A 27,209-nucleotide genomic window follows, 5' to 3' on the forward strand; every position below is an offset into this window, starting at 1 on the left:
ACTAATATATTTATAAATGTATGTATTTATATTTTTTTGTGTGTGTGAGGAGGTTTTATAGATTATGAAGTGTGGGGAGTTAATTAATGTGGTTCTCTGCCCACATTTTAAGACGTCTGTGTGAGTTGCTAAGATAAACTACTAAAATAAACTTGTTAGAAAAGCACAACATATTACTTTACTGAACTACAAAAATCACACAATATTGAGCAGGAGCAGGTAAAGTGACTTACAGTATAGTCATACAGTTGATATCTATGAAACTGGTATATCATAAATTATTTGATATTATTTTACAATGTACATGACTACAGTATATCAAATTTTGTTTTTATTAGAAACCATCAGTTTAAAGTGACTATAAAAATAAACACGTATGTGTGCAGAGGATGGTCAACTGAAAGAAGAAGCTGCAGTTCTCCGTTTACCAGTTTAAACAGACTTTATGTGTGTACAGAAAATGAGAGGCCGAATGTCTAACTAGATGATTTCCCATCCATGCTGTTAGTCACTAAGTCACACTGCCTGTTACTTACATAAGAATCCCCCATATAGCAAAGATACAAGCTTCAGTTTCTATGTGAATCATATAGTCACCCATTAATGAAGCAAAATTTATAAAACCTTTAACAAAACCAGAAATGGCTAATGAAATTTTACCAAGAATAGTGCTGAGGAGTCACCCGTTACATGGCTGCACTCGGGTCCTAACCTGGGATCCTGAGTTGGTTTGTCATATGGCGGGTGCGGCAATGTGCTGTATCAGTGCGTGCTCCTAACCTCCTCTTCCTCAGTTAAAAGAGATGTAAAAGTTTAAACTCTTTCCTCTGAGGCACACACAGAGTGAAACCAACATTTTCATACAGGAAACTGATGCTCGAACAGCTGGAGCCACACCGGAGCTCTGGAACAGGCCAGAATATGTCTGTATTGTTATTCTAAGGTAGAAAATTTTGCTTGTAGATTTTTCTTTTCACCCAATTTAGAGATTTTTTTTAAGGATGAAAGTTGCATAATAGCACATGGCAGGACACAGGAAACTGGAAGACCTAGAGCAAAAAATCATACAAAAAGGGAGGAACATGCAAATGTTAATGAGACAGTTGTGATAAGTGTGTGATAAGTGGTCTGTGGCACTGCGTGAATTTTAATTTGGACTTGGGTGTGTGCGAGTACATTTCGTTCTGCAGCTAACTGAGGTGCTGGATGACTGCACCGCACACACGTGCAGAGCTGGGCAGATCAGGCAGGTGTCTCAATGGTGCTGCGAAAGAGCAGCTTATCACACCTGTGCCCAATGAGAGGCAGTATAAGAGAAGCCAGCATGGCAGTGAGAAAAAGACGGAGTGAACAGCAACAGAGAAGTTAGGACAGCATTGAGTGGAGAGACAGTGTGGTCATTGTCCAAGCAAAGGGCTGGTACTCTAGGGGTGGATTGTCCCCACTGAATATTTGTTGTGGAATGGGTGTGACCAAGGCAGAGTCCTTTCCAGGGATCCGTGGCACACCAGGGGAGTAAGTAAGATGACGAGCGGACAACCGACTCCAAGTGGTCTCTACGACGCCACCTGAGGCAGCCATGATGGGGGTCAGGTTGGTAAGGATCACAGCTGCTGGTGTCTCTGTTGGCTGATCGAGCAAAAAGTGAGCCGGAGAGATGAAGTGGGAGTTGTGTTGGGCTTGTCAGAAGGAACATTGACCCAATGATTGTGGTGTTGGTTTTTACTCTTATTTTTAGTCTTGATTTTAAACTCATGGATTGCAACAGCTTTGATTGATTATTTATTTATTGAACATTTTTGTACTGCACTTTGGATACATTGATATGGATTGTTTTAGTAAAAGCACCTGTTCACTTTTTACACCTACCCCTTTTTATGTATGTATCCTCAATTACAATTATAGTATCGATGGTGGGAGATTCAAGTGGCTACCAAAGAACAGTGGGAGCAAGGAGCCAACAAGCATTGTCAGAACTGTCCCCAGGACTCTGGAGCTATGAGGCCGCCATGCTAAGTACTTTTATCCTAAGTCCATTTACAATTATGTTGTTGCTAGAAAATACAAGGAAATAATGGCATAAATCCAATATTACCCTGAACTAATGTGGCATATTCTGATACAAAATAACTAAACTTCTTTATAAACTGAGCCTATTGGGCTTATAGGTCACCCAATCTAAGATACACCACTCACAAGCCTGGCTCCATGGGGGCTGTCTGGCCAGTTGATTTGGTCTGAGCATATACAGTGTCTAGGATGCCTCCTAGACTTCTCTTGTGGGGGTTGATGCATTGTGTGAAGATCTAGGAGGTGTAACAGGGATTATATTTCTTGAATGGCCTGGAAATATGAGGGATCTTCCCAGGAGAAGATGATAGACGTTGCTGAGGATGGAGTGGCCTGTTGGGCCCAACTCGACATTCTGCCACTACAGCCCTCATCAGGGTAAGTGCAGGGTGAAAGTAAAGTGAAGGTTTATTAGCCTTATCATTCTTGCAACTGCAGTCATTTCTAAAATTGAAGCCTTTACATTTTCCATTCTCATACTTTCCTTTTCCATTGAAACAGATACATTATGAAGCACACATCCACAAATGTGCAGTAAATGTGATGCTGCTCAGCAGTTGATCCCCTTGTTATTTGTATCTCATGATTAACCGCCAGCAAATAAGAATAAAAAAAAGCATTTGGTGATTGGGAATGTTAACAAGCAAGTCAACTAAGATTAATCAAAATGTGCTCTGTTAATAGAAATAATCAACTTTAAATTACAAATTTGGTTGCAAAAAAAACCTGCAGGCAATATAGTCCACAGAGCTGGATGGGAACTAAGTTTAGTACGCTGACTTACAGTAATCATTTCAGTTATTTTTAATGTGCTTTTCTCCAAGACCAATCCCACAAAAGGAAAGCAACACTCTCTATGTTTTGTATAGCTGCCAACCATATTTAAATGTTTACACTTCCAGGTGGATTGGATGTAGCCTTAAGGTGTTTTCATCTGCTAAGAAAACAAATACGGAGATGAAGATGCTATCCCATGCTATGAATCTCACCATGCCAAAGAGAAAACATATTTTAAATCGGGGCTGCAGCAAACCAACACCCAATGATGAGCGAGGGCAGTGGGTAAAGCTATATACATCAAACCCTGATGTCGTGGGTTTAAAGCTCACTACTGACATTATGTGACTATTAGCAAGTCATATTTGGTTGCACACAATGGAAAGTCTGACACTGATAACCACTGGCACACATCCTGTTCACAAAAAAACTATTGTGGAGCACCCATTCTTCAAGCAAATATTCTACAACACCAAGTCAGTAAATTAATTTAACAAATGAATTTGATGTTTACAGAGGAACTACTCAATACATATAATAGTGCATTAACATTCAGAATTGACCTTTGAAAACAAATAAAATGCACTGAGTTTGTCCAAAAAGCAACACAATATTTATGCACCATTAAATGCACTGAGATGGTCCATGAATGTCTTTTATTAAATATAGTGAGATGTTTAAAGAAATGCCATAAATGTTAATGAAATACAAAACTCAATTTAAAAAAATGTCTAGTGGTTTTTATGTAGAAGCATAGGAGTTTAATTGTGAAAATGTTTTGTTTTTGTTCTGCTCTGATCTCTTTCTGATGATTATGAGACAAGCAGGCATTAAACAAATGAGGATGGGCAAATCTAACTTGGCCTTGTGGGCGTGATTGTGTCTTTGGTGATGGCTTTGCTTTCCATCCACCACTGTTTGTTGTCTTGCGTCTGATGATGCCGGGTTAAACTGTGACCCCCTGTGAAAAATCCCAGAGATGCTCCAGTTTTATACGCAATGATGCTGGAATTTGCCTTTGGCCTCACAATCACGAACTGGTTTGAAAGAGTTTGTTATTCAACTTGATGTTACTTTGGAGAATATTAGTGTATGCAGCTCAGCAGCCTGTTCTAATCTTCTGATATTATTAGGTGAGCTGCTTATTTTAGCTCATGCATCAGCCAACAGGCTACAACGTCATATTTGGCTGATTCGCTGTGATCATATTTTCTGACAGGGCTTCGATCCCTGGACTGCTTTTACAGAGGAATTTCTCAGCATCGTACAGACAGAAATGTATTACATTCGAATGCCTGTTTTGGACTTTGAAGAATATTTAAACATGGACACAACAGAAGTTTTGTAATATCACAGAGCCCGTCTCTCCTCCCGCAGCACCAGCCTACCTGAAATGCTGGAGTGGCAGGTACGCTGAGGTGCATTTACGATTTCTTTCTGGTTTGCTCAGCGGTTGGCCGTTCTGACAACTTTCTGAAAGATGGATTAAAGAGGCCTGAATGAGCCCCAGTCTGCAGCAATCGTCGAAGGGGGCTTGTCAAGGGTGTGGCTTTAACAAGCTCCCTGGGACAGGGCGGGAAGTTGCGGGTCTCAAAGCTTCTGCAGATCCAGAGAGCGTGCGGGCCTCACGGTGTCTTCTCGATCACTCATTCTTTCTCTTCTTATAAGTCAACTTTGCACACAGCTTTGCAAACGGAAGTCATTTTTAGCGTTGTCGAAGTTTAAGACTGCCTTCTTATTATAATTTAAAGTCTAATTTCGATTGAGCCTCTTTCCTTTGATACTGTACAACAAAACGAAACTAAAACCCCGTCAGTCGTTGCTGTCAGTGCAAGTTGAGGAGAGAAAAGTAGGAAGTTAATTCGCGATTGGCCAAACTTGAATGAGCAGCAAGCAAAACGGATCCTGAGTGAAAGCCTGTGTTGGTAAACAAACAGTGAGAATGCCAAGCGGGAGATGTCCGCTGCGTTTTGCCATTATTTTGACAGTTAGCACGGTAAGTAAAGCCGTCGATTAAAGATTTTCTCGTTGCTGGCTTCCCTGCCTGGTTGTTGCTAGGGGCGGATAAGCAGGTTAGGGCTCAGCGATTTCTGTGCCCTGCGAAGTCACGAAACCGCCAGTAGTGCTTTGTAATACTGACATTTTAGGGTCAGAGCGTGTGTGTCAATCTACGTGAGGCACGTCATGACATGTCCTCTCCCAGTAGAGCATTTAATTGAATTTGTGGTAGAGAAGTCTACGAGGCACGCATTTAGCGTCTGGGGCGACTCCTGAAAGTTGTGATGAATAAATCAGGACTACTGTTCGGCCTTTTCCCATTATTTAATGTGTTCAGCTGTGAAAGTTACTTTACCTGGCATATTCAGGTAATCTCTACACACCATTCCGCGCAAACGACGGGCAACTAAACATCAAAAGTTGATTTTCATAGCGCCTCTTAAAGAGCATGAATAAAAGTTGGAGACCTTACAGAACAATCGTTTTAGATATGTCTAAGGAATGGGAAGCCCCAGCCCCGGTAGAAACTGGGGAATTTTAAAAAGGTGTGAGATCCACTTACTGCTGGTGGAAATACCCAGATTTTCTTCCATTCGTTATTTCATATAGAACTGTAACTTTTACACGTCATATCTTTCTCGAAATGTACTTGGCAACCGCTGATATTCGAGTTATTACAAGATGCCAAGCATTACATTCGTACTTCTTGTTTCAGTTCATACTGATTTCTAAAGGCAATATAATGTCTTGTTTAAGTGGATCGTTCTGAGCAAAACATAAGTAATACATGTGCAAGGTAAGTTTAAATAAGCATGCCCAGAATCTTACTTAGCACATTTACATTTACAAACACTGTCTTGTAACTAACGTTTAAAAGTTTGGAATCACCAGTTTTTTTGGACAGAATTTAAAACTATTTCTCTATCAAGGTGCCATTAAATTAATTTATAGATGTATTCAAGACATTATTAATGTTGTAAATAGTTATTACTGCTTGAAATGATTGATTTATACTTTATTATTCACATATGATTTCAAATCTCCATTTTCAGGAGCTTTTTACTCCAGTATTCTAATGGTGATCTCTATTAGCTCCTGTTTAATAAATTATGTTTAAATGCTAAGCGATTATTAGAGGAACATGTGTAATTGTTATCACAAAGAGAATCTGTTATTCCGTTGAGTACAGCAAATTGTCTTTCCTTAGGTTTCAAGGTATACGTTGGCATTCGAAAAGTTCAATTCTAGGTCCAAAAGTGGTCAATACAAAACCGCTTTCTCCTGAAACACATCCATCTGTTTTTGTTTTGCAAAATGAAAGTTATTCCATCCGACAGATTTTTTAAAAACTGACGAATCCGATTGTATACAAAGGTGTATACATACTCTCAGGGAAAGCAATCTAAAAAGAAAGAAAATGAAGCAACAATAAATTTTACATCAGTCATTCCAGGAAGCAATTGCCATTTGTAACATTAGTAATGTCTTGGCTGTATTTTAAAATGAATTTAATGGGACCGTGATAGAAAAGAATTAGATTCTATCAAAAACATGGAAATTACAGGGAGATTCCAACATTTTGAATGATAATTTACACAGATTGTTACAAGTAAACACAAGAATGCATGTAGATATATACGTACATAGGCAGTAATATTGCATTCACAAAAAGGGAAAGACAGAGGCAGGTTTAAAGTAATAAACTTTTAACAGGTTTCTTTTACTGAGGTCATTGCTGAGTACACATTACACTACATGTGTATTACAGTCTACTTCCTAGTAGCTCCACAATACCCATTACTCCTTATTACTACAGAACCCTCAATATTTCAACAGACTTACAAAATACTACACAGAGTATATGAATTCTCTTGCCTATAAACAATTTCTTAATAAAGCTCATAAATATTAATAAATAAATGACAAAATATGGCAAGCTGAGAAGAGAAAAAATCTATTTTACTTCTCATATTTCTAAACCCTGTAGTCCTAGCAGTAGTTCAGCAGCTCTTCTCCACTTTTTTCTAGTGCTGTTATATTCTTTATGTAATATGAAGACCTCAACTGATCACAGTAGCACAGTTGACTTCTTAGAAGATTTGTTACCTCACTTGTCTTGCACTAAATGCAGAATTCTGATGCAATCTAGCAGACCGGAAAAAATGAAAGTAGTTTTTCTTTTATGGTTAAAAATGTTCATCATAAACTATGGTGTCTTGGCAGGGACAGATTAATGATGGGCAATGTCAAAAATTTTGAAAATCTTAAGGTGTTATTTTGTTTTTGCTTTTTTACCTAATAACTGAATACAGACTCTCAGAGTACAGTGGAACCTCGGTACACGTACAAATCGGTTTACGACCAAAAAGTTCACCAAACTTTTGCCTCGGTTCTTGACCACACACTCGGTATACAAACAAGCCAATTTCCCTTTCGGTTTGTGCGCTCCGATAACTTCTGCACGTGTTGCATTGTTCTCGGTCAGACATGCGTGCTTTCGCTGCTCTTTGTGCTCTATTTCATTTCCCTTCCGGTTCATATGCGCCGATTACTGTATTTAAGCACGTGTTCAGCCTCTCCCTGTTCATTGTTCTCAGTCAGACGTGCGTGTTTTACCTGTGAACTCTTTGTGCTCTACAGTATTTCGTGTGCTTTTGCAGTTAACCATGGCTTCTAAGCAAGTGAAGAGTGGTGAGAAGAAAGTTTTGCAGAAAATTGAAATCGAAGTAAAGAAAGAAATTATTGAAAAGTATGAGTGTGGTGTTCGTGTTACTGATCTTGCCGCCGAGTACAAGAAGTCAAAATCTATGATTTCGACTATTCTAAAGCAGATAGAATCTATTAAAGCAGCTGATGTTGCAAAAGGAGTTACAGCGTTAACCAGGCAGAGGCCTCAATTGTTGGAAGAGGTGGAAAACTGTTGCTAGTGTGGCTGAACGAGAAGCAACTTGCAGGGGATAGTGTAAGCGAGGCGATGTTATGCGAGAAAGCCAGGAAGATTCATGGCGATTTGCTGCAAAACTATCCTTCTACGAGTGGCGAAAGTGAGGAATTTAAAGCCAGTAGAGGATGGTTTGAAAAGTTTCGCAAGAGAAGTGGCATTTATAGTGTGGTAAGGCATGGAGAAGCTGCTAGTTCCAACGCTGAAGCTGCGAAAGAATTCATGAAAAATTTCACAAAATTAGTGGAGGACAAAGGCTACATCCCGCAACAAGTGTTCAACTGCGACGAGACCGGATTGTTCTCCACCCAATTCCTCCTCACTTCATGCCAGAACTCGACTCATGCAAGGCTAGTTTTCTTGGTGGTTTAGGGTTAATTTTTGTATTACGAATTTTTCAAATGTTCATTTTTCGGTTCATAGCGTGAATTGTTGCAATGTTACTTTTCTCTTTTTTCAAATGTTCATTTTTTTCCCTGTGCTTAAAACTCATTTAAAAAAGTGTTTACAGCGAGTGGTTCGTAGCGTGATTTGTTGCAATGTTACTTTTCTTGGTGGTTTATTAAATTACAGATTTTTCAAATGTTCCTTTTTTCCCCTGTGCTTAAAACTCATTTAAAAAGAGTGTTTACAGCGATCGGGTTTTAAAGGCTATTGGCGCGAACTCCTACAATGTTACTTTCTTGGTGGTTTATGGTTGGCTTTTAAATAAAGTTCGGATTTGTTCAAATGTTCCTTTTTTCCCCTGTGCTTAAAACTCATTTAAAAAGAGTGTTTACAGCGATCGGGTTTTAAAGGCTATTAGCATGAACGCCTGTAATGTTACTTTCTTGGTGGTTTATGGTTGGCTTTTAAATAAAGTTCGGATTTGTTCAAATGTTCCTTTTTTCCCCTGTGCTTAAAACGAGTGTTTACAGTGATCGGGTTGTAAAGGCTATAGCGCGAACTCTTGCAATGTTAATTTTCTGTTGTTCAAGGTTTTCTCAGTGTTATTCAATGTTTTTACATTTAGTTTACTATTACGCTGTGCATTCTATGGTTTAATTAACTATATTTGTGCTTAAAAACTTAAAAAAAATATATATTTTTACATATAGTTTGTATGGTCTGGAACAGATTAATTGTATTTACATACAATCCTATGGGGGAAATTGCTTCGGTTTACGACGAGAGTTTTGGAACAAATTATGGTTGTGAACTGAGGTTCCACTGTATTGCATTTCATAAAGATTTGAAGATTTGACAGCACCTCATCTTGAGGCCTACATATTCATAAAACTTGCCATGTGATTGTTCCTGTTTGCATTAATACTGATGATCTGTGTCATGCCTGATGATACCATGAACATGCAAAACCCTGATCTGGAAAACATGTACGAAGTAAAGAAAGAGACCAAATAATAATAAAGTAATTGAGAAAACATTAAACAACATTGAAAAGATAACAGTCTAAAACTATTTTAGGGTCATGTGGAACTGAGGCCTACTCCTGCAGCATATACTAGAAGACAGGAAACGGCTGTGAACAGGTGTCAGTCTATTGCTGGACCCACTCATACAGGGCTGGTTTGGAATGGACAGTTATTGTATTTTGGGGATTTAGGAGGAAAACTGAAGTCCTGAAGGAAAATCCATTTGGACAGAGGAAAAATATGCAACCTCTGCATGGACAAATACTAACATATTTTTACCTGTGTGAGAGCTGGCCCGAACACCATCAGACAGACACCGACTCTACTAGAAAACACACGCTTTTATTTACAATAAAGTCCACAAACACAGTCCCGCACAGCACACAGTGCTCCCGCACCATTCACCCTAAATCATGGGCCTTCAAACGTCCGCGGCCGCCTTTCTTCCGTTCGCTGGAGCTTCGTCCTCCTCCAGCACCCGACACTCGCTCCCCGACTGTAGGAAGGCGGCCCCTTTTATACTCCCCCGGATGTGTTCCAGGTGCTTGCTGATGTCCTTCTGGCGGCACTTTCCGGTGTGGTGGAAGTGCTGCATGAGCACCCAGAAACACTCCTGGCATCCCTGGAAGGTTGTTCCTCCACCTTCCCAGATGAGGCGGGAAGTGCAGATCTCCCGGGTTCTATGAGGCTTCGGGCACCCACTGGCGGTAGCCACGGGCCCCAACGGGTTTGAGCCTCCATACTCCGTCTCCGTGGTCCCTTCACTATCCAGGGCAGTTGCCCCCTCATGGTCCGGGGACGTGTAGATTGCCTTTCCGGTCCTTTCAGGCGTTGCGGCTGGGTCTGACCCCCAACCTCCTGCCACACTTGGTATAAATTTAACTTTTCAAATTGCTTCTATACAATGATTTGGTACCTAGGACCCAGAAAATGTTCTTATAAAGCATACTTTTTTCCTCCACACCCTTTTTATTCAACTACAGTGCAATTCATAAAAAAGCTTATGGTAGCAACATGGCTGCCCACCTTGGCAGATTAATTTAAGATTATCCTTTTGCCAGTGAATGGTAGCAGTGATTCATACAAAAAAGCAATTAAAAGTTGAGTATAAAGACTAAACATTAAGTGTGTAATGCAAATAAAAGGAAAATAAAAACAACAAGCTTCAGCATCATTTCTTAAATTGATTTTGATATGACACAAAAGAAATTTTTCTAGAATATCCAGGAACTTGGACACCTAAAGGATTTTTCCACCATCTTATATAGGTGGAGAGAGAGAGAGAGTTGACATAATATGTCCATTGACTGGCAATGGACATAACAGCCATAAACGATATGGCCACAGCCATACAGAAACACACAAGAGGGTAGCATGTAAAATGCTATAAAAATGATAACAGAATAATATTAATAATAATAAGTGCAAAAGAAAGAAAGACAAATAATAACAAAAAAAAAAATAACCTAAATGTATTAAAATCTCAAATTAATCAAAATAACAGTAGCCCAGATATGGATGTTGGCCCTTCTGTAACATATTTAACATGCTTTACCCATTTCAGAGGTACTTGAAAGCATTTGGTACTGTTTAGAATTTAATAGGGCAAGGGAGGATAGTTCATCAAAGAGCACATGTATACACTTGGAAACAGAACTACATATACAATGGGCATTTTTAGTGATTTTTTTCACAATGGTGTTTTGAAAGCATAGATGTGGATGGAAATACACATATAAAAAATACCTTTGTCTCTTTGGGCATGTATATCTTGGGGTTAGATTTGACAAACATGTGGCTTAATATATGATTGGCAGACAAGCACATCATACTATCTATATATATATAATTCACTAAGTCCATGGCAAGCAAGACGCACGCAAGACAGCCACGCCCACCAACTCACAGAGCCACGCCCACCAACAATTCACTAAACAGCCGACCATGGTGCGAGAGCAAAAGCATTTGCCAAGAATGTGTTCATTAATCAAGAACGAAAGTCGGAGGTTTGAAGGTCACATACCGTCGTAGTTCTGACCATACACGATGCCAACTGGCGATCCGGCGGCGTTATTCCCATGACCTGCCGGGCAGCCAACCGGATAACCAAAGTCTTTGGGTTCCGGGGGGAGTATGGTTGCAAAGCTGAAACTGAAAAGAATTGACAGAAGGGCACCACCAGCCGTGGAGCCTGTGGCTTAATTTGACTCAACACGGGAAATCTCACCCGGCCCAAACATGGCTCACAGGTGCATGTGAACTGTGGCATATGGTTGCAAAGCTGAAACTTAAAGGAATTAACGGAAGGGCACCACCAGGTGTGGAGCCTTTGGCTTAATTGGACTCAACATGGGAAACCTCACCCGGCCCGAATGTGGCTCACAGGTGCATGCGACTGAGGCGGTGTGTGGAAAATGAACACTCAACCTGACTCACAAGTGCATGTGGACTGTACACAGACAAAAGCAATTCAGGTGAGGAGTTGGGGGCGGATACATGAGCAGGCAGTGCGGACTGAACGATGACTAAGAGATGACTTAAGAAATCAGCAGACTAGAATGGCGGGGGCGGAATGGGCGTCAAACGATCGAACTTGCCTATCTAGAGGATGTAAATGTCCTAACACGGGTTCCGTAGGTGAACCTGCGGAAGGATCGTTACCGGTTGTGCTGACCCATCGTTGGACGGTTAGGACCCAAAACCTCTTGGGCCCGCTTCCCCGTCCTCTCTCCAGAGTTCCATCTTTGCATTCACTTACAGTCGTATCCTCAAACCCACCCCATTTGGACAACTGTGTCTTTCAGGAAGTGTTCACCCATCAGTACATATATATGCGGCGTATGCTACGCCGCGGGTTGGCTAGTATACTTAATTTAATCACAAAGCAGTACACAGTTCATAAGCAAAGGAAATAGTTGTGCTAAGGGTGCTGAAGCTTTTGAATGGTAATAGTATAAAGATGCTTGAAAATCTCTCATTTTTTGTTTATAAAATTAAAAAATGCTGTTAATGCAGCATTATGCTGTTTCAGATGCTGGTAGAAGTTGTACCCAACACTTATAAGGCAGTTTACACAATAATTCTAGTCAAGGGCAGAAAATACAAATCCTGTGTCAAATTAAGATGAAAATGGAAGATTTTGTAGGAAGATTTTTTTGTTTAATTTGTTATTTCCCCATGGCAAGAAAATACTATGGATGGATGGAAGGATGGATTATCCTTTAGTGGAGTTGCACTCCTTGCTGTATTCTTACTCTGACAAGCTAAAGGAAACTAGACATTGTAAGTCACTAGGTAATTTTTCATCGGTGACTCTATATTGGCCCAGATAGAGTGAGTGTAAAGTTGTACCTAAATGTGCTTTATGCTTAAGCTGTTCCCTTGTCCAGGGTTGTTTCCCATTTAGCGCCTGATACTGTTGGGTTTGTAAAAAATCAAAATTCCTTGTGTCTTGTGTTCATTTCAGGGGACATTGAGTTTGTTTCATTACACCTAAACATTTTCTTATGTCTGAATTGGCCAAAAACAGGTAGTTACTATAGATCTGATGGCTTCCTGCAATACATGTGTATGTGTGTGTTATTTAGTTCTTTTGTGATTTAGATTTTACCAGTCTGGATGCTGTGCATCTTACTGCTAAACAAATGCTGAAACCAGCCTCTGCACATAGTCTTACTGGGCAGAACTACATGCATATGTGTGAAATATTACCAGGAGATGTATACAGTTGTAGGAATAACAAGAAATTAAACTTGGGTAATTAATTGTCAGTTTTGCCTTTGACAATGCTAGTAATTAACTAAATGATTTGTAAGGGCTTCTGTTACCTGATTAGCTTTCTTTGCTGTAATAGGTGGTCTCCAACCATTAGACTTGTATCAAGGGAACTGAGGCACGCTTGTTTTAAGAAGCATAATAATAGAATTTATTGATAAACACAAGAATTCTAGAAATATAACTACATATATATTGATAATATAAGACAGAACACAGCCAGACAAATATGCAAGATAGAAGAAGTTGGCTATTTACTGGTTAATTAGAGTTCTGATTTACTTTGCACAGATAAATAGTTTTACGATGCCAAGTCTTTAAGGTGATGTTTGATGGGTGAATTTGTTGCTTTTGTTGCTGCTCCAGGTGTTGGAGTGTACTCTTTCTCTTTGTGACGCGGTCCTTTGTTGGTGGTGTGCTATGTTATTTCTCGGCTTGCTTTCTGCTTTATTCTTTGCAGCTTCATGTGGAAAAGCATTATTCTTTTTGGAGTTTAGCTAATGAAGCTGCTTTCTTGAAGTAATGGCTGCTTCTTAGCGTTCTCAGACTGGCACAGTGCTTGGTTTGGCAGAGGCTGTCTTAGCTTTTAGGTCCACAAAGAGAGGAGACCGTCAGTTTTCAGCTCCCCAAAGAGAGAGCGGCTCATCAATTTTTTAGTTTCAGAGAAGCTGTTTTTAGAGAGAGGTCATTTTGGAGAATGTGAACAGAGTGCCCCCTGGAGTTTTTGATGTAATGTATAACTTCACTTAATTGGATTAAAGTCATCTCCAGTTGCACAATCAGTGCCTTCTCATAGGAGTGTTATTTTATTTATCACAGTTGCCACTTTTTGAATTGTATCTCTTTGTTCTTGGGTGTCTATTTGCTGTGTTCTGGCCTGAAATGGTCTGCAGAGTGGCCTCTATGATTTACATCTTTGTTATCAGATGAGCTACAGTTTGGTCCTGGTACAAAGAGTTCAGTCCCTTACTTTGGAATGGAAGGCATGGACAAGCTGAAGCTGGATGTTTGTACCCTTGTTAAATCTGCTGTGATAACAGTCCTGGTGTACCACTAAAGCCTAGCAAAATGGGCAATGCCCACTTTGCTCTACAGAGCCTACATTTACATGGGGTCCAGGGCAAGAATCAAACCTAGGAGATGCAGCAATATATAGCTAAGACACAGACAAATGTAGTGGGGTTAAGATTGCTGCTGTTTTGTTTTTTTTCTAGACCTTTTGCGGGGGTTGGATACATCTCGCTTCCTGTGAAGGGAACACCTTTTGAGCAAAGAGGACTTGCTTACATACCAATACTTGCTCATAGCATTCAACCCACTCAAACACAGAAACTGTGACCAATCTAGTAATGAATACTGGCCCTGTATCAAAATATCAACTATAAAAATAAACAGATATTTTATACACAGGCTTTTTTAAAAATTTTTTTATACTTTTTTCATGTTGCCGAAACACAGAACAAACAACAGTTGAGTAAGATGGAAAAACTGGGAAGTTATAACTACATACATTCAAAAGTGATATCTAAAAACATTAATATACTGTATGTACAAACCATAATATAGAAGCAACAAGTTACTTTCCAATATAGAAAAAAGGGAAAAAATAAAGCAGAAAGTAGAGCAACTGGGCATCATCCATCTAGTTATCTGTAATGATATAAAATTATTTAAAGAGGACGGAGGAGTATGTCTAAAACTTAAGAGTGTGTGATAACTATTGAAAAATAATCCAGTAAGGGTTGCCAGGTGAAATAAAATGTTTCAGTGTTGCCAGGAGTAGAGAATCTTTATTTTCGCAAGCTTAATGAAACCCATTACAGGCCTAGCCCAACGAATGTCCGAAGGATGGAACTGCTTGTTTCCAACATCTTATGAGATGTCTAACAAAAGGGTTACAAAAGACAATATAGCAGCCAGCTTTTTGCTTAATGGGATATGATCTAGGGCAGGGGTGCCCACAATTTTTTGGCTCCCAAGCTACTATTAAAATGACCATGTCAAAATGATCTACCTACATTAAAATATTATATATATATTTATACTGAGTATACTTTATATATAAAATATATGTTGTCGTATCTTGCATAAATGAATAACCCTTATGGCACAATAACAATTCAATACATTTATGGTCACTACAGTATTTGGATTTAATAATCTTCATGTGGGAAAAGACTGACTCGCATAAATAAGTAGAGCTGAATAATGCAGTCAAGGAGGTAGCACATTTGCTCATGTTTGGGTACTTTTCCTCTGTGAGTAAGTTCCAAAACTGTCCATGAGCCCCAGATTTCAGCTGAATGTCATCCTGTAGTGTCAAAATCTCATCCTCCACTGTAGAGGAGTTTTAGGTGAAACAGTGTTGCAATTTTTGATGCGGGTGAATCACCCTCAACATCTTCCCTAATGGATAGCACTTAAATGTAGCGATTGGCTCAAATAAAGCTGAGTCTTGAAACTGTCTGTCAAAGTCTGACAGACAATTTTCAATCTGCTCTGTGTAGCGTATACTGTCAAGTTGCGCACACGCCTTCCATTGCGTCTCCAGCTCTGACGCGAGATTTTGGATGTTTCCCAAATCAAGGTACTGCAGCTTTGAGGACAGATGTTGCATTTTTCGTTTGAAAGCATTAACAGAGCTAAACATATTGACCATGGTTTTGTCTTTTCCTTGCAGCTGTAAATTAAGCTCATTCAACATGTTGGTCAGATCGGTAAAAAAATGCCAAGTCTAGCAGCCATTGATCGTTATTAAGTTGCTTGTATTCTGCATGTTTAATGACAAGGAGAAACTCCTTTTTCTCCGGCCAGGGGTCTCGAAATCTCAGCAGGAATTTCTCCCTAGCCGTCTGCCTCAACGAAGGCCTCTTTTATCATCTCTCCATCTTGGAAGGACTTCTTATGCTTAATGATCGAGTGACTCACCCGGAACAATACTTAAGTGTGTCTGCCTTTGCTTTTGAATTCAGCCGAGTGAAAAATGATGGCTGTCCGATTAACTGCTATTTTAGTTCCCTCTCCTTTCTCTTTCTCAGATCGCTTTTTGGAAGGAAGTCAGTTTCGTAGTTTTTATGAACAGTTTGAAAATGCCTTTCCACATTTTCCTTCTTTGGAATAGCAATGATAGATTGACAGATCAGACAAACGCACTTCGATTGTGACATTGTGAGAAAAAAAATCTTCTTCCAATTCTACATCCAGCCCAAACAACCCCCTTTTTTAAATCCCTTCTTTTTGCAGCAGCTCACGTGTTTGAGCGTGCATGCGGGATGACCTGTGTGTAAGAAGAAAAGAGATCTCAGACTGGCCGCCCTGTATGTCAATCAAGTGGCAAATGCCATAGGGAGGATATGATAGACTAACATTTAAAAAAAAATTTTTTTGAATGCAATGCGATCTACCTGCACTACCTTTCCGATCTACCGGTCGATCACAATTGACGTATTGGGCACCCCTGATCTAGGGCAATACTAAAAAAAACATAACAAAGAAGTTGGTTGAATTTTTGTTTTTAAAATAGCAGACAATGAGTTACAATATAAAAGACCCCGAACTGCTTGGATTTTCAAGTAATGGAAAAAAAATGTTTTTGGAATAACATATTTTTGAGCCTATTCCTCATATGATGCAAACAATTGTCTATGCACAAGTTTTTAATTTAATTTTTGTACCATAGCCTAAACAACATTTATTTCTATAGCACATTTTCAAACACAGAATGTTGTAGCTCCCTTCAGCAAACATGAGCAAATAGTTCTTTGACTTAACTGATGTTTTTTTCTCATATGTTACCCAAACAAGGATATCCAAATTATCATGATTGTGAGAACTAAATATACAATAAATTAACAAATAAAAACACAAGGGTACACTTTATCTTTCTTCTTGCATTAAACCTATACAGAAAACTAACTTTACTTCACTATTTCACTTATAACGTTTTCAGACTTGTATGTAATTACATAAAAATTATTCCAATATAAATTCAAATAAATCTACTCGACATTTAATAACATAATGTAGTATTCCACAAAGAAAATTGTTACTTTAATCTAAATTCAAAAAAAGTAAACCTGTTCTTAATAAACAACAATATTTTAATGAACACGTACTAATTTAACGTTACATTTAAAACAAAAAACAAACTTTAAATAAACATAATTTAACTTTCAAGCATACCTCACTAGCTGCTTACAAAAGGGAGAAAACACTTAATTTTCTATCGGTTTATAAACTCTGAAAATTGTGGCGCATCACTGAACACTCTTCAAACGCCCGTGGAACCCCTTTTTATTTCGTAATCTCCTTAGTGTTAGACTCAAGCGTTACTCGGACTACGAAAATCGTGCTAAAAGCATCAGTTGTGAGTGTCACATGGGCAACTGTACAGATGCGTCTTGTGTAAGCGTTAGAATCACTCAGGCTGTAAAAGTGCTGTCAGTGTAAGTCATGAGCATTACTCGGGCAATGTTATATGCGGGTCCTGCATAAGCATTATGTCTGAGCATCACATGGGCAAAGGTGTCGGTGTGTCTTCTCCTCTCATCTGTAAGTGTGATCAGTAACCTCTTCTGTAACAATGGCATCTTGTAAGAAACATTTTTCAGAAGCCCAGGTGTTCCATGCTCTTGCTAGTGATACAAGCAGTGATGGTGATGATGCTGAGGAGCTTCTCTTTAGCAGTGATAAGGAAGTGAATCTGTCCTCAGGTGGTGAAACTGAAATGGATAGTGAGTCGAAAGTGATTTTGATGAATCCAAAAGTGACCCTCGCATCTGGCTGTCAGTTGACCCTATTTCAAATAAACCAGCGCCACCTCGTTTTGATTTTGTGGGGAAGCCAGGAACAAAAGTAGACGTTGACAGCCATGATCCGCTCACTTACATGAAGTTATTCCTGGATGATAACGTGATCAACAGAGTTTTTGTTGAGAAAAATCATTACGCTGAAGAGTGTCGAGCAAATAACCGTACACCTAAGCAGTTTTCCCGTTCAAAATGATAGGAACCAGTAACTGGGCCTTTTTAGGCTTATTGATATTGCAAGGCTTGTAATGACACCTGAGCAACTATGATACTGGTCCAAGAACAAAATTTTGGCAGCACCATTCTTTGGAGAAATAATGTCTGAGTGTAGGTTTTCACTAATTATGAAATATTTGCACTTTACCAAGAATGAAGACTTCAATGAGAATACCCATCCAGCACCCATTATATTCCGCACCGTGATGTCCGCATCAATTAAAGTCTTATGGCTTATAAGGGCAGGCTGTCATGGATACAGTACATCTCGTCAAAAATGCAACATTTGGCATAAAGTATTGCAAGCTTTGGGAATCTCAAATGGGATACATTTGGAATTTGGTTCTGTACACTGGAAAAGGGACCATGTTTGATCCGAAATACAATCACTACGGCGTTGCAACGTCATCGGTGCTGACTTTGATAGATGTTCTGCTGGATCAAAGTTACTGTGTGACCATGGACAATTTTTATACTTCGCCAGAGCTATTTGACATGTTGCTGCAAAGAAAGACTGACGTATATGAAACAGTGTGACCCAATCATTGTGGCATGCCTGAAGACTTTGGCAGAGCTAAATTACAGTGAGGTGCGGTGGTAGCTTGGCAAAAGGGTGAAGTGCATGAAGGACATGAAAGATGTTTGTCGTCTTAGCACTGTACATAAGGCAGCTATGGTCACTGTATAGGCAAAAGGCAACAAACAAGTTACGAAGCTTTGTGCTGTGGTCAGCTACATTAGCATGATGGGCAACAAAGATTGCGCAAATCAAGAATTGACTTTCTATCCTGTTATGTGGAGGCAACAAAAGATATACTACAAAAACATATTTCGTTATCTGGTGGAACAGTACATTTGGAATGCATTCATCTTATATTAACAAAAAGCTAGTAAAACTGTATCTCATGCAACTTTACATGACCACTTGTAGAACAAATCATTTCCGCACATTCACCGTTCACACTACTGCTAAAGCAACCCAGCACATCGCGGGTCAATCCAGAGTGTCCTATTGGTATACATTTTATTGATTATATAACTCGCAACAGAAAAAAAAAACTCCTGTGCAGTGTGCTGTTCAAAAACTGATAAATCTGGAAAGAAAATCAGAAAAGAAACACACTATTATTGTCCCGACTCTGATGTTGGATTGTGTCTTTCACCGTGCATTAAGATTTACCCCACAAAGGACTCCTTTTGAGATTATATACTGTTTTGGCATCATTAGTATTAGTGTTACTACTGTTGTTATTATTTTTGGGATTATTGTTCATTTCATATTATTTTTCTTCATCATTACAATTATTTTTTGTATCATTATTATACTTTTGAGATTTAATAAATATGTAATTTTTCATGCCCAAAAAATGCAACTTTAAATTTTTTTTTTTAAATAAAATGCAATGCTAAGGAGTGTCACAAACTCGAGACAGAGTCATATAAAGGTTTGGGGCAGCCACCCGTATAATTTGGTATCCTGGCTGCAAAGTTGCTTTCTCAAAATATACAGCACTGATGTGCATACAACCGAGTCCAAAACAAGACTGAGGGAATGGGGAAAAGGTGCAGGCTTTTAAAGGGGGAGACAGGAAGTGAGATCATAAGGATCGGGCTCATGTTCTTCAGCCACTGGTTCGAGCCCGGACGTGATATCACAGGGGTCGGAGCCGGCAAGGTCTCCTTCCATTGGCTTGGTCCCGGAAGTGACGTCAAGAGAGCCAGGTGGAATCTCCCGTGAATGGTCTACAGGGAAGGGAGAAAAAGAGTCAGTACACTCTGCCACATCCCGGCATGCCTCAGAACTGCCTTTACTCAAGCCCTTTAGCTGCCTCCCATGCACACGTGTGTGACAGGAGGTTAAAGCATAGATCCAGTTCCTAAACATCCTGCACCAACAACGTTCCCTCTACAAACGATTGTCTTTAATGTTATTTCCCCTGCTGCTGTTTATACAGTAATCCCTCGTTATATCGCGCTTCGCCTTTCCCGGCTTCACTCTATTGCAGATTTTATATGTAAGCATATTTAAATATATATCACGGATTTTTTGCTGGTTCGCGGATTTCTGCGGACAATGAGTCTTTTAATTTCTGGTACATGCTTCCTCAGTTGGTTTGCCCAGTTGATTTCATACAAGGGGGCGCTATTGGCAGATGGCTGAGAAGCTACCCAACTTACTTTTCTCTCTCTCTCTCTTGCTCTGACATTCTCTGCTCCTGACGGAGGGGGTGTGAGCAGGGGTGTACCACACCTGGACGATACGGACACTTGTCTAAAAATGCTGAAAAATTACCTTCACGTTGCTCCCTTCTGTGCAGCTGCTTCGTGAAGCGACATGCTGCATGGTGCTTCACATACTTAAAAGCTCGAAGGGCACGTATTGATTTTTGATTGTTTGTTTTTCTCTGTCTCTCTTCTCTCTCTCTCTCTCTCTCTGACATTCCTCTGCTCCTGACGGAGGGGGTGTGAGCTGCTGCCTTCATTGCAACTGCTTTGTGCCGCGGTGCTTCACATACTTAAAAGCCAAACAGCCCTATTGATTTGTTTGCTTTTCTCTCTCTCTCTGACATTCTCTGCTCCTGACGCGCACTCCTTTGAAGAGGAAGATATGCTTGCATTCTTTTAATTGTGAGACGGAACTGTCATCTCTGTCTTGTCATGGAGCACAGTTTAAACTTTTGAAAAAGAGACAAATGTTTGTTTGCAGTGTTTGAATAAAGTTCCTGTCTCTCTACAACTTCCTGTGTTTCTGTGCAAATCTGTGACCCAAGCATGACAATATAAAAATAACCATATAAACATATGGTTTCTACTTCGCGGTTTTTCACCTTTCGCGGGGGGTTCTGGAACGCAACCCCCGCGATCGAGGAGGGATTACTGTACTCACATTGAACACAAAATATAAATAGTGCAATCATTTACTGACAGTTACACTCCAACCAAATCACTTAAGTGCTTTACAAGATGTCAAAAGAAATAATTGCAAACAAAAAGAAAACCAACAAATTAAAATTAATACAAATAATAGTAATTAAATAACAAACAAAAATAATGCACTGTATACTTAAATATCTATATATATAATTCACTAAGCAGCCGACCATGGCACGCAAGACAGAGACCATGGGATACGCACGACAGAGCCACGCCTGCCAACTCACAGAGCCACGCCCACCAACTCTAAGACCATGGGCTATGCAAGACAGAGCCCCGCCCACCAATTCTAACCCTCCTCCCGCGTCATGGGATACGCACGACTGCGTCCACCCTCGCAAACTGTTTTACACGCTGCATACAGCGATTCCCATCCGCGACAAACATGCTTCTTCTTAGATGGTCCTGCAGGAACAGGGAAAACCTTTGTCTACAAAAACCTGATTCATACCATACTAAGAGCATAGTGTTTTTGTTGGCTTGCCCACCTGTTCGCCTGCCTGCCCGCCTGACTGTTACCAGCATTCACCACAATGTACTGGAGTGTAAAACTATTGCAGCTGCTACCTCACAAACTGTCCTTATTCCCCAGATTTCCCTGACCCCATCAGATTCAAATTTGCCTTTTACTTTTACATGCAGACAATTTCCTGACCCCATCAGATTCAAATTTGTCTTTTACTTTTACATGCAGACAATTTCCTGTTAGATTAGCCTTTGCAATGACAATTACTAAGGCACAGGGCCAAACTTTCAAAAAGACATGCCTGTATCCGCCAACTCTAAGACCATGGGATACGCACGACAGAGCTCCGCCCGCCAACTCTAACCCTCCTCCTGCTCATGTGCCCGCACGCAACACCTCATCAAACACCGCCTCAATCGCTTTCGTCTCTGCTATAGTCCACATGTACCTCTGAGCCACGTTGACTTTTCATTGTTCTTTTCGGTTCCGGCTGCTTTTCTATATATAATTCACCAAGTCGCCCGACCATGGGATACGAACGACAGAGCACAGCCTGCCAACTCTAACCCTCCTCATGCGTCATGGGGAACGCACGACAGAGCCCCGCCCACCAACTCTAACCCTCCTCCCATGTCCACCCTCGCTCTCGAGGCAATGCTTGCTCATGTGCTCACCCCCAACACCTCACCAAACACATCCTCACTCGCTTTGGTCTGTGCTACAGTCCACATGCAGCTGTGAGTCACGTTGACTGTTCATTTGCCTACCATGGCCACCGCTTCAAATGTATTTCATGGAAACAACAATTCTTTCAATGTTATACAAATTCCTGCATCAGGTAACTGTTTGTTTCTATCAGTTGTTTTTTTCTGGAAAAATGTCATCGACGAAACTGTTGCTCTCGAACTTCGCAACATAGCTGTAACCTTTGCTTGCCAACATTGGGATAACTTTGGCAACGTGCTGTCCATTGTTCTTAGTCACAGAAGCATAGTCATACAGTCTGCTCAACAATACGTTGACTACATGAATATTCACAGTCGTATCCTCAAACCCACCCCATTTGTACAACTGTGTCTTTCAGGAAGTGTTCACCCATCAATAAATAATTATGCGGTGTATGCTACGCCGCAGGTTGGCTAGTTGTAGTTAATAGAGAAGTAGAATCCTTATATATAGAATCAGGTTTTAAGTCTATAAAAATGGGTCTGATGATATGGTCAGATGACTGGGAGATCAGAAAAAACAAAAAAAGCTCTAGTTAAGCTAGACAAAAAAGCATCTGCAGGGCTTCCAAGACCAGAAGACTCTAGCTCCTTTTGGGCATTATACCTAATGTGAATGTCCTTAATTGGTTCCTTGTTGTTTTTTTTTTTTTTTTTGGCTTCATCTTAGAGGATTTAACTTAGTGGGTCTTGTTAGAGATTGAGATTGAGGTATACTCTTTCATTCAAACATAGTCATTTTACCAGGCAGTGGTGGCACAAAACGTCACCATAGAAGAACCTGAAAAGAAAACAAAGAAAAGTAAAGATTAATAATGATAGAATTATCATACTCTTCTATGAATTTTCAATGTGTATCTAGTTTATTAAGAGTAGAACTAAAAGGATAGCTATGAATAAGCAAAATGAAAAAGTGGGTTTTCAGGACTTTTTAAAAATGATCCACAGTGATAGCCTAGCATACTTCTATTGGTAAAGTGTTCCAGATTTTTGGATCTTAACAGCAAAAGACTGCCTTACCTCCTCTTTTATGCTTGGCTCTTGAAATAATAAGCAGACAGCTATTAGATGATCTAAGGTTATGATTCCAAAATACAGGAAGTAGTAAGATTATTTAAGGCATTATATACCATTAGCAGTATTTTAAGTTTATTCTAAAAGACACAGGTAACTAATGAAACAACACTAAAACTGGTGAGATATGCTAAGAATTTCTTTTTCTGGTAAAGATTCTTGCTGCTGCTTTCAGGACTCACTGCAACCAATTGATGCCTTTTTTAAGCAGTCCTGTTAGGAGTGGATTACAGTAATTTAGTTTACTAAAAAGAAAAACATTAATTAATTTCTCAGCATCTTGCAGCATTATAAGAGGTCTAACTTTTGCAATATTGCTTGGAAAAAATGCAATTCTAGTAATATGTGTAATTTTCAGTTTAGGTTCGGGTCCATGATTACATCTAAATTCTTAGCTTCTGCCTTGACATTTATTGCTAAGGAATTAAGTTTGTCTCTAATACCTCATTATTTCCATTTTATCAATGACTATTATTTCAGTTTTTTCCTTATTTAGCTTGGGGAAATTACTACTTATTCATTCAGAAATATTAGAAAGCTATTGGATCAGATCCCAAAGTGCCAGGTTGATCAGGTGCTATAGTCAAGTAGGTGTCATCTCCATAAATGAGTTAGCTCACCTTGTGTTTCAATATAATCTGGCCTAATGGTAGCAGGTAGATTGAAAATAACAATGGGCCCAGTATAGGCCCTTATGGTACACCATATACAATATTATGGATTCCTGAACTATAATTACCACAACTGATAAATAATTTTCTACCTGTTAAATAAGACTTAAACCAATTTAAGACACTGGTTGCGAGACCCACCTAGTGACTAAGACAATTTATAAGAATACAGTGGTCTATGGTGTCAAATATTTTGTGCATAGGTCTAGTAGAACAAAAACAGTTATGTGGCTTCTGTCACAATTAATCCACAAGTCATTTTCTTCATTAACCAGTGCAGTTTCTGTACTGTGATTTGTTTTAAAACCTGACTGACTAAAATGTATCAAGAATGGAACGTTTATTTAAATAGTCAGCTTGCCTTTTTTGAATTTTACTTAAAAAGGCCGGCTAGAAATGGGTCTAAAGATGTCAAGTACAGAGAAGTCGAGGTTTTTTTCTTTGAGCAGGGGTTTAACTACTGCAGTCTTTGGACAATCTGGGAAGACCCCGGTATCTAATGACAAGTTCACTATGTCAAGTACCACAATCATTTAGCACATCAGAGACTTCTTTAAAAAGCTTGTTGGGACTGGGTCAAGGACACAAGTGGAAGGTTTTAGTTGAGGAATTATTCTACGGAGTTCAGGTAAACCTATTTCAGTGGTGAAATTTAATTTGCTACAAAGAGCAAAGAAAATAACTTTGGAGGGATATATTATTATATTACTTCTAATATCATTCATATTGAGTTTAAAAATTTGTGGCAAAAGCCTCACATGTTTCTCTAAATGTTTTTAGTGGCATTCTGTTGAAAGAACTGGGTTTAGGGGCAATCAATTAAAATAGTAATAAATAATGTTAATAGTCAATACAATTGTAAGTAAAACTTGAGTTTTATGCATAATAATTTAAAATTTTACAAAAAAATAGGACTGCCTCTCAAGATAGGACTATTTTGTTGTACACAACTCTAAACTATAAAAAAGGCCAATATTGTTATTTCAGTTTTCCTCCATTTATGCTCAGTCATATAGAATATTCTCTTATTATCAGACACTCATTGAATTATCTAAGGTATTTTAGTGCTGGAGGATTTCTTAACAATTTTTTCAGGGGTCACTATGTCAGCTGCAGCTCTCACCTTAAGAGTTAAAATATGCCATCTTATTGATAACATTGCTGGCTGTGCTAGGATGAGCACTCAATTCGGACAGATTATTCCACATATTAGCAAACCAAGCAGCTGCAGAAGCATCAAAATGATGTTTTTTTATCAATGTGCTGCTCTTTAGTTTTAGTTACCAGTTTTTCATAAAAGGAGAGATGGTACATCCTCATCACAGGGAATGAAGAAATGGTTTACATCGATAGGTAAAAGCACTGCTATAGACTGTAGTTTAAAATGTCTCCTAAACTGACACCAAATCTAAAGAGACTGATAGATATGAGGATTAGCAGAAGAAGAGTATGTAATTAAATGTCTTTTGTGTATTTTTGAGAGGATTCTTTTCACTTTGAGTCTTGCCATAAAACTAACTGGCCTAAACCAATCAATTTTCCATTCATTTCTTAGAAGCTGAAAGAGCTCATCCCAACCCAAAGTAGTACTGAATAATGTAGGGCAGATATTAGAAGACCCAGTATTTAGCAGGGATTATGTTTTACTACCCATCTTTTTTTCTGCATTTCATTACAAAGTCCAACAGGTAGGAACCAACACTGAATAAGACGGCACTATTAAGCACATAGCCACACTCACTCATGCTGCATCAGTTTAGAGTTTTTAAATAAGCATGTTTAATGTTATATGTATTACTTGAGTCTTGTCGAGGTATTGTATTAATCACAGAGAGTATATTAATGCTCCTAAATTTGTGTGTTTGTGTGTGTGTGTGTGTGTGTGAATGTGCATAGCAATGGAATTGGCACCAGCTCACCACAACCCTGAGCCTGGTAAGAGTGGTAGAAGATGAATGGATTAATGCCCCAGAGATAGATTAGACATTTGGTTTATACAGTATGTCATATTATAGAAAGTTGCCAGCATTGCTTTATTTCATCTGTATTTAAACTAGCCTGATTTTTTTTCGTCTTTATAGGTTGGTTTTTTTTCCCCGGTTACTTATGGTGATTGTCCCAGTGATGAATATCCGACAGAGGAAAAACGTTGCTGCCAAATGTGCCCTGAAGGTAAATATGATACACCTTGTTAAATGTAAAAGCTACCAGTTACTTCTGAAAGGGGTTGTGCAGGATCATAAAGGCAGTCACCAATACAATCAAAATCTTACAGTGCAATTACTTAGAATACATGACACTTTAAAGCCATATCACATTCTATGACTTTGGCAGTGATTTTCAGTCGCAGACTGACCTGTGACCACCAGTTGTTTAGTGTGAGAAGCCCAAGAACTCAGTCCAACTAGACTGCGACATGCCCGACAAAATCAAAGATGTTTGATTTTTAATTTAAGTTGTAGGGATGGGCTTTGTGTGCTGGAGACCTGACAACCAATGAGCGCTCGCCCAGAAGTACAATGTATATAATGTAGCAACGGAGAATAAGTATAAGGTTCTCGCAAACAGAAGAGAGGCGTATCTGATGCCTTATGTTTTGTGTACCATGATAGAATAGAGAAAAGTGAAAAAAAATGAGGGCAGAGGCAGAGGCTGAACCTGTTGTATCTGTAAACCATTTGTACAGAAACTGGCTCCTTCAGACAGCATGTTATTGGCTGTCAGAAAAAGAGGTGAGATTGCAGTACTTTGAAAACGTGACACTGCTGGAAAGTCATCATACAGTTGCATAATTTCACATCTCTAGTGATTTCTAATTGACTAAATTGACATACTCAGGTAATGCAATAGGCAAAGAGATCTGCAACTGCAGTCATAAAGTTAGACATCCCCTTCGACTTGAAATCATATAAATATAACACTGGATTAAAATAACAAAACAGTATATGCAAAACCAATTGTATAGAAGAGTTCCCTGATGCATTGCACTCCGTTTTACAAATATTTAAAGTTAAGGTCACAAAAATCAAAAAGTAATTAAACTAGGAGAATTGTAATTAAATCCTTACAGCCACTGTATGTTAGATGAGACTTAGTGGCAAGACAGTTGGCAGCCTAAGTATCAAAAAAAAAAGTTTTAAGTCTTCACTGTTTTTTGGTAATTGCTTTATGGTACCTTGCACTCTTTAAAGTTTCCAAAGACGAAGAGTAAACATGTCTAGGGGACATTCCTGGGATGTATCTAATCTACAAATGCAGTATATCTTTTCAAACGTCTCATATTAGATAATTGGGTCCAAAAATTAATGAATAGTGGATGAACTACAATCATCCAAAAATTCAA

The 27,209-nt window shown here is 39.1% G+C and overlaps 1 protein-coding gene across 2 annotated transcripts in view; it reads left to right on the forward strand.

The window, feature by feature from the left end:
- Positions 1–4,249: 4,249 nt before the first annotated feature.
- Positions 4,250–27,209, forward strand: part of fas (Fas cell surface death receptor) — a 52,222-nt gene continuing 29,262 nt past the window's right edge. For both annotated transcript variants that reach the window (XM_028795442.2, XM_028795443.2), the window contains exons 1-2: positions 4,250–4,843; positions 25,948–26,038. In XM_028795442.2, the coding sequence (XP_028651275.2) occupies positions 4,790–4,843; positions 25,948–26,038 (145 nt within the window). In that variant the 5' untranslated portion in view covers positions 4,250–4,789. The remainder of the gene's footprint in view (positions 4,844–25,947; positions 26,039–27,209) is intronic.

The sequence above is a fragment of the Erpetoichthys calabaricus genome, chromosome 2 (genome assembly GCF_900747795.2).
Source record: "Erpetoichthys calabaricus chromosome 2, fErpCal1.3, whole genome shotgun sequence".
NCBI classification, from domain to species: Eukaryota; Metazoa; Chordata; class Cladistia; order Polypteriformes; family Polypteridae; genus Erpetoichthys; species Erpetoichthys calabaricus.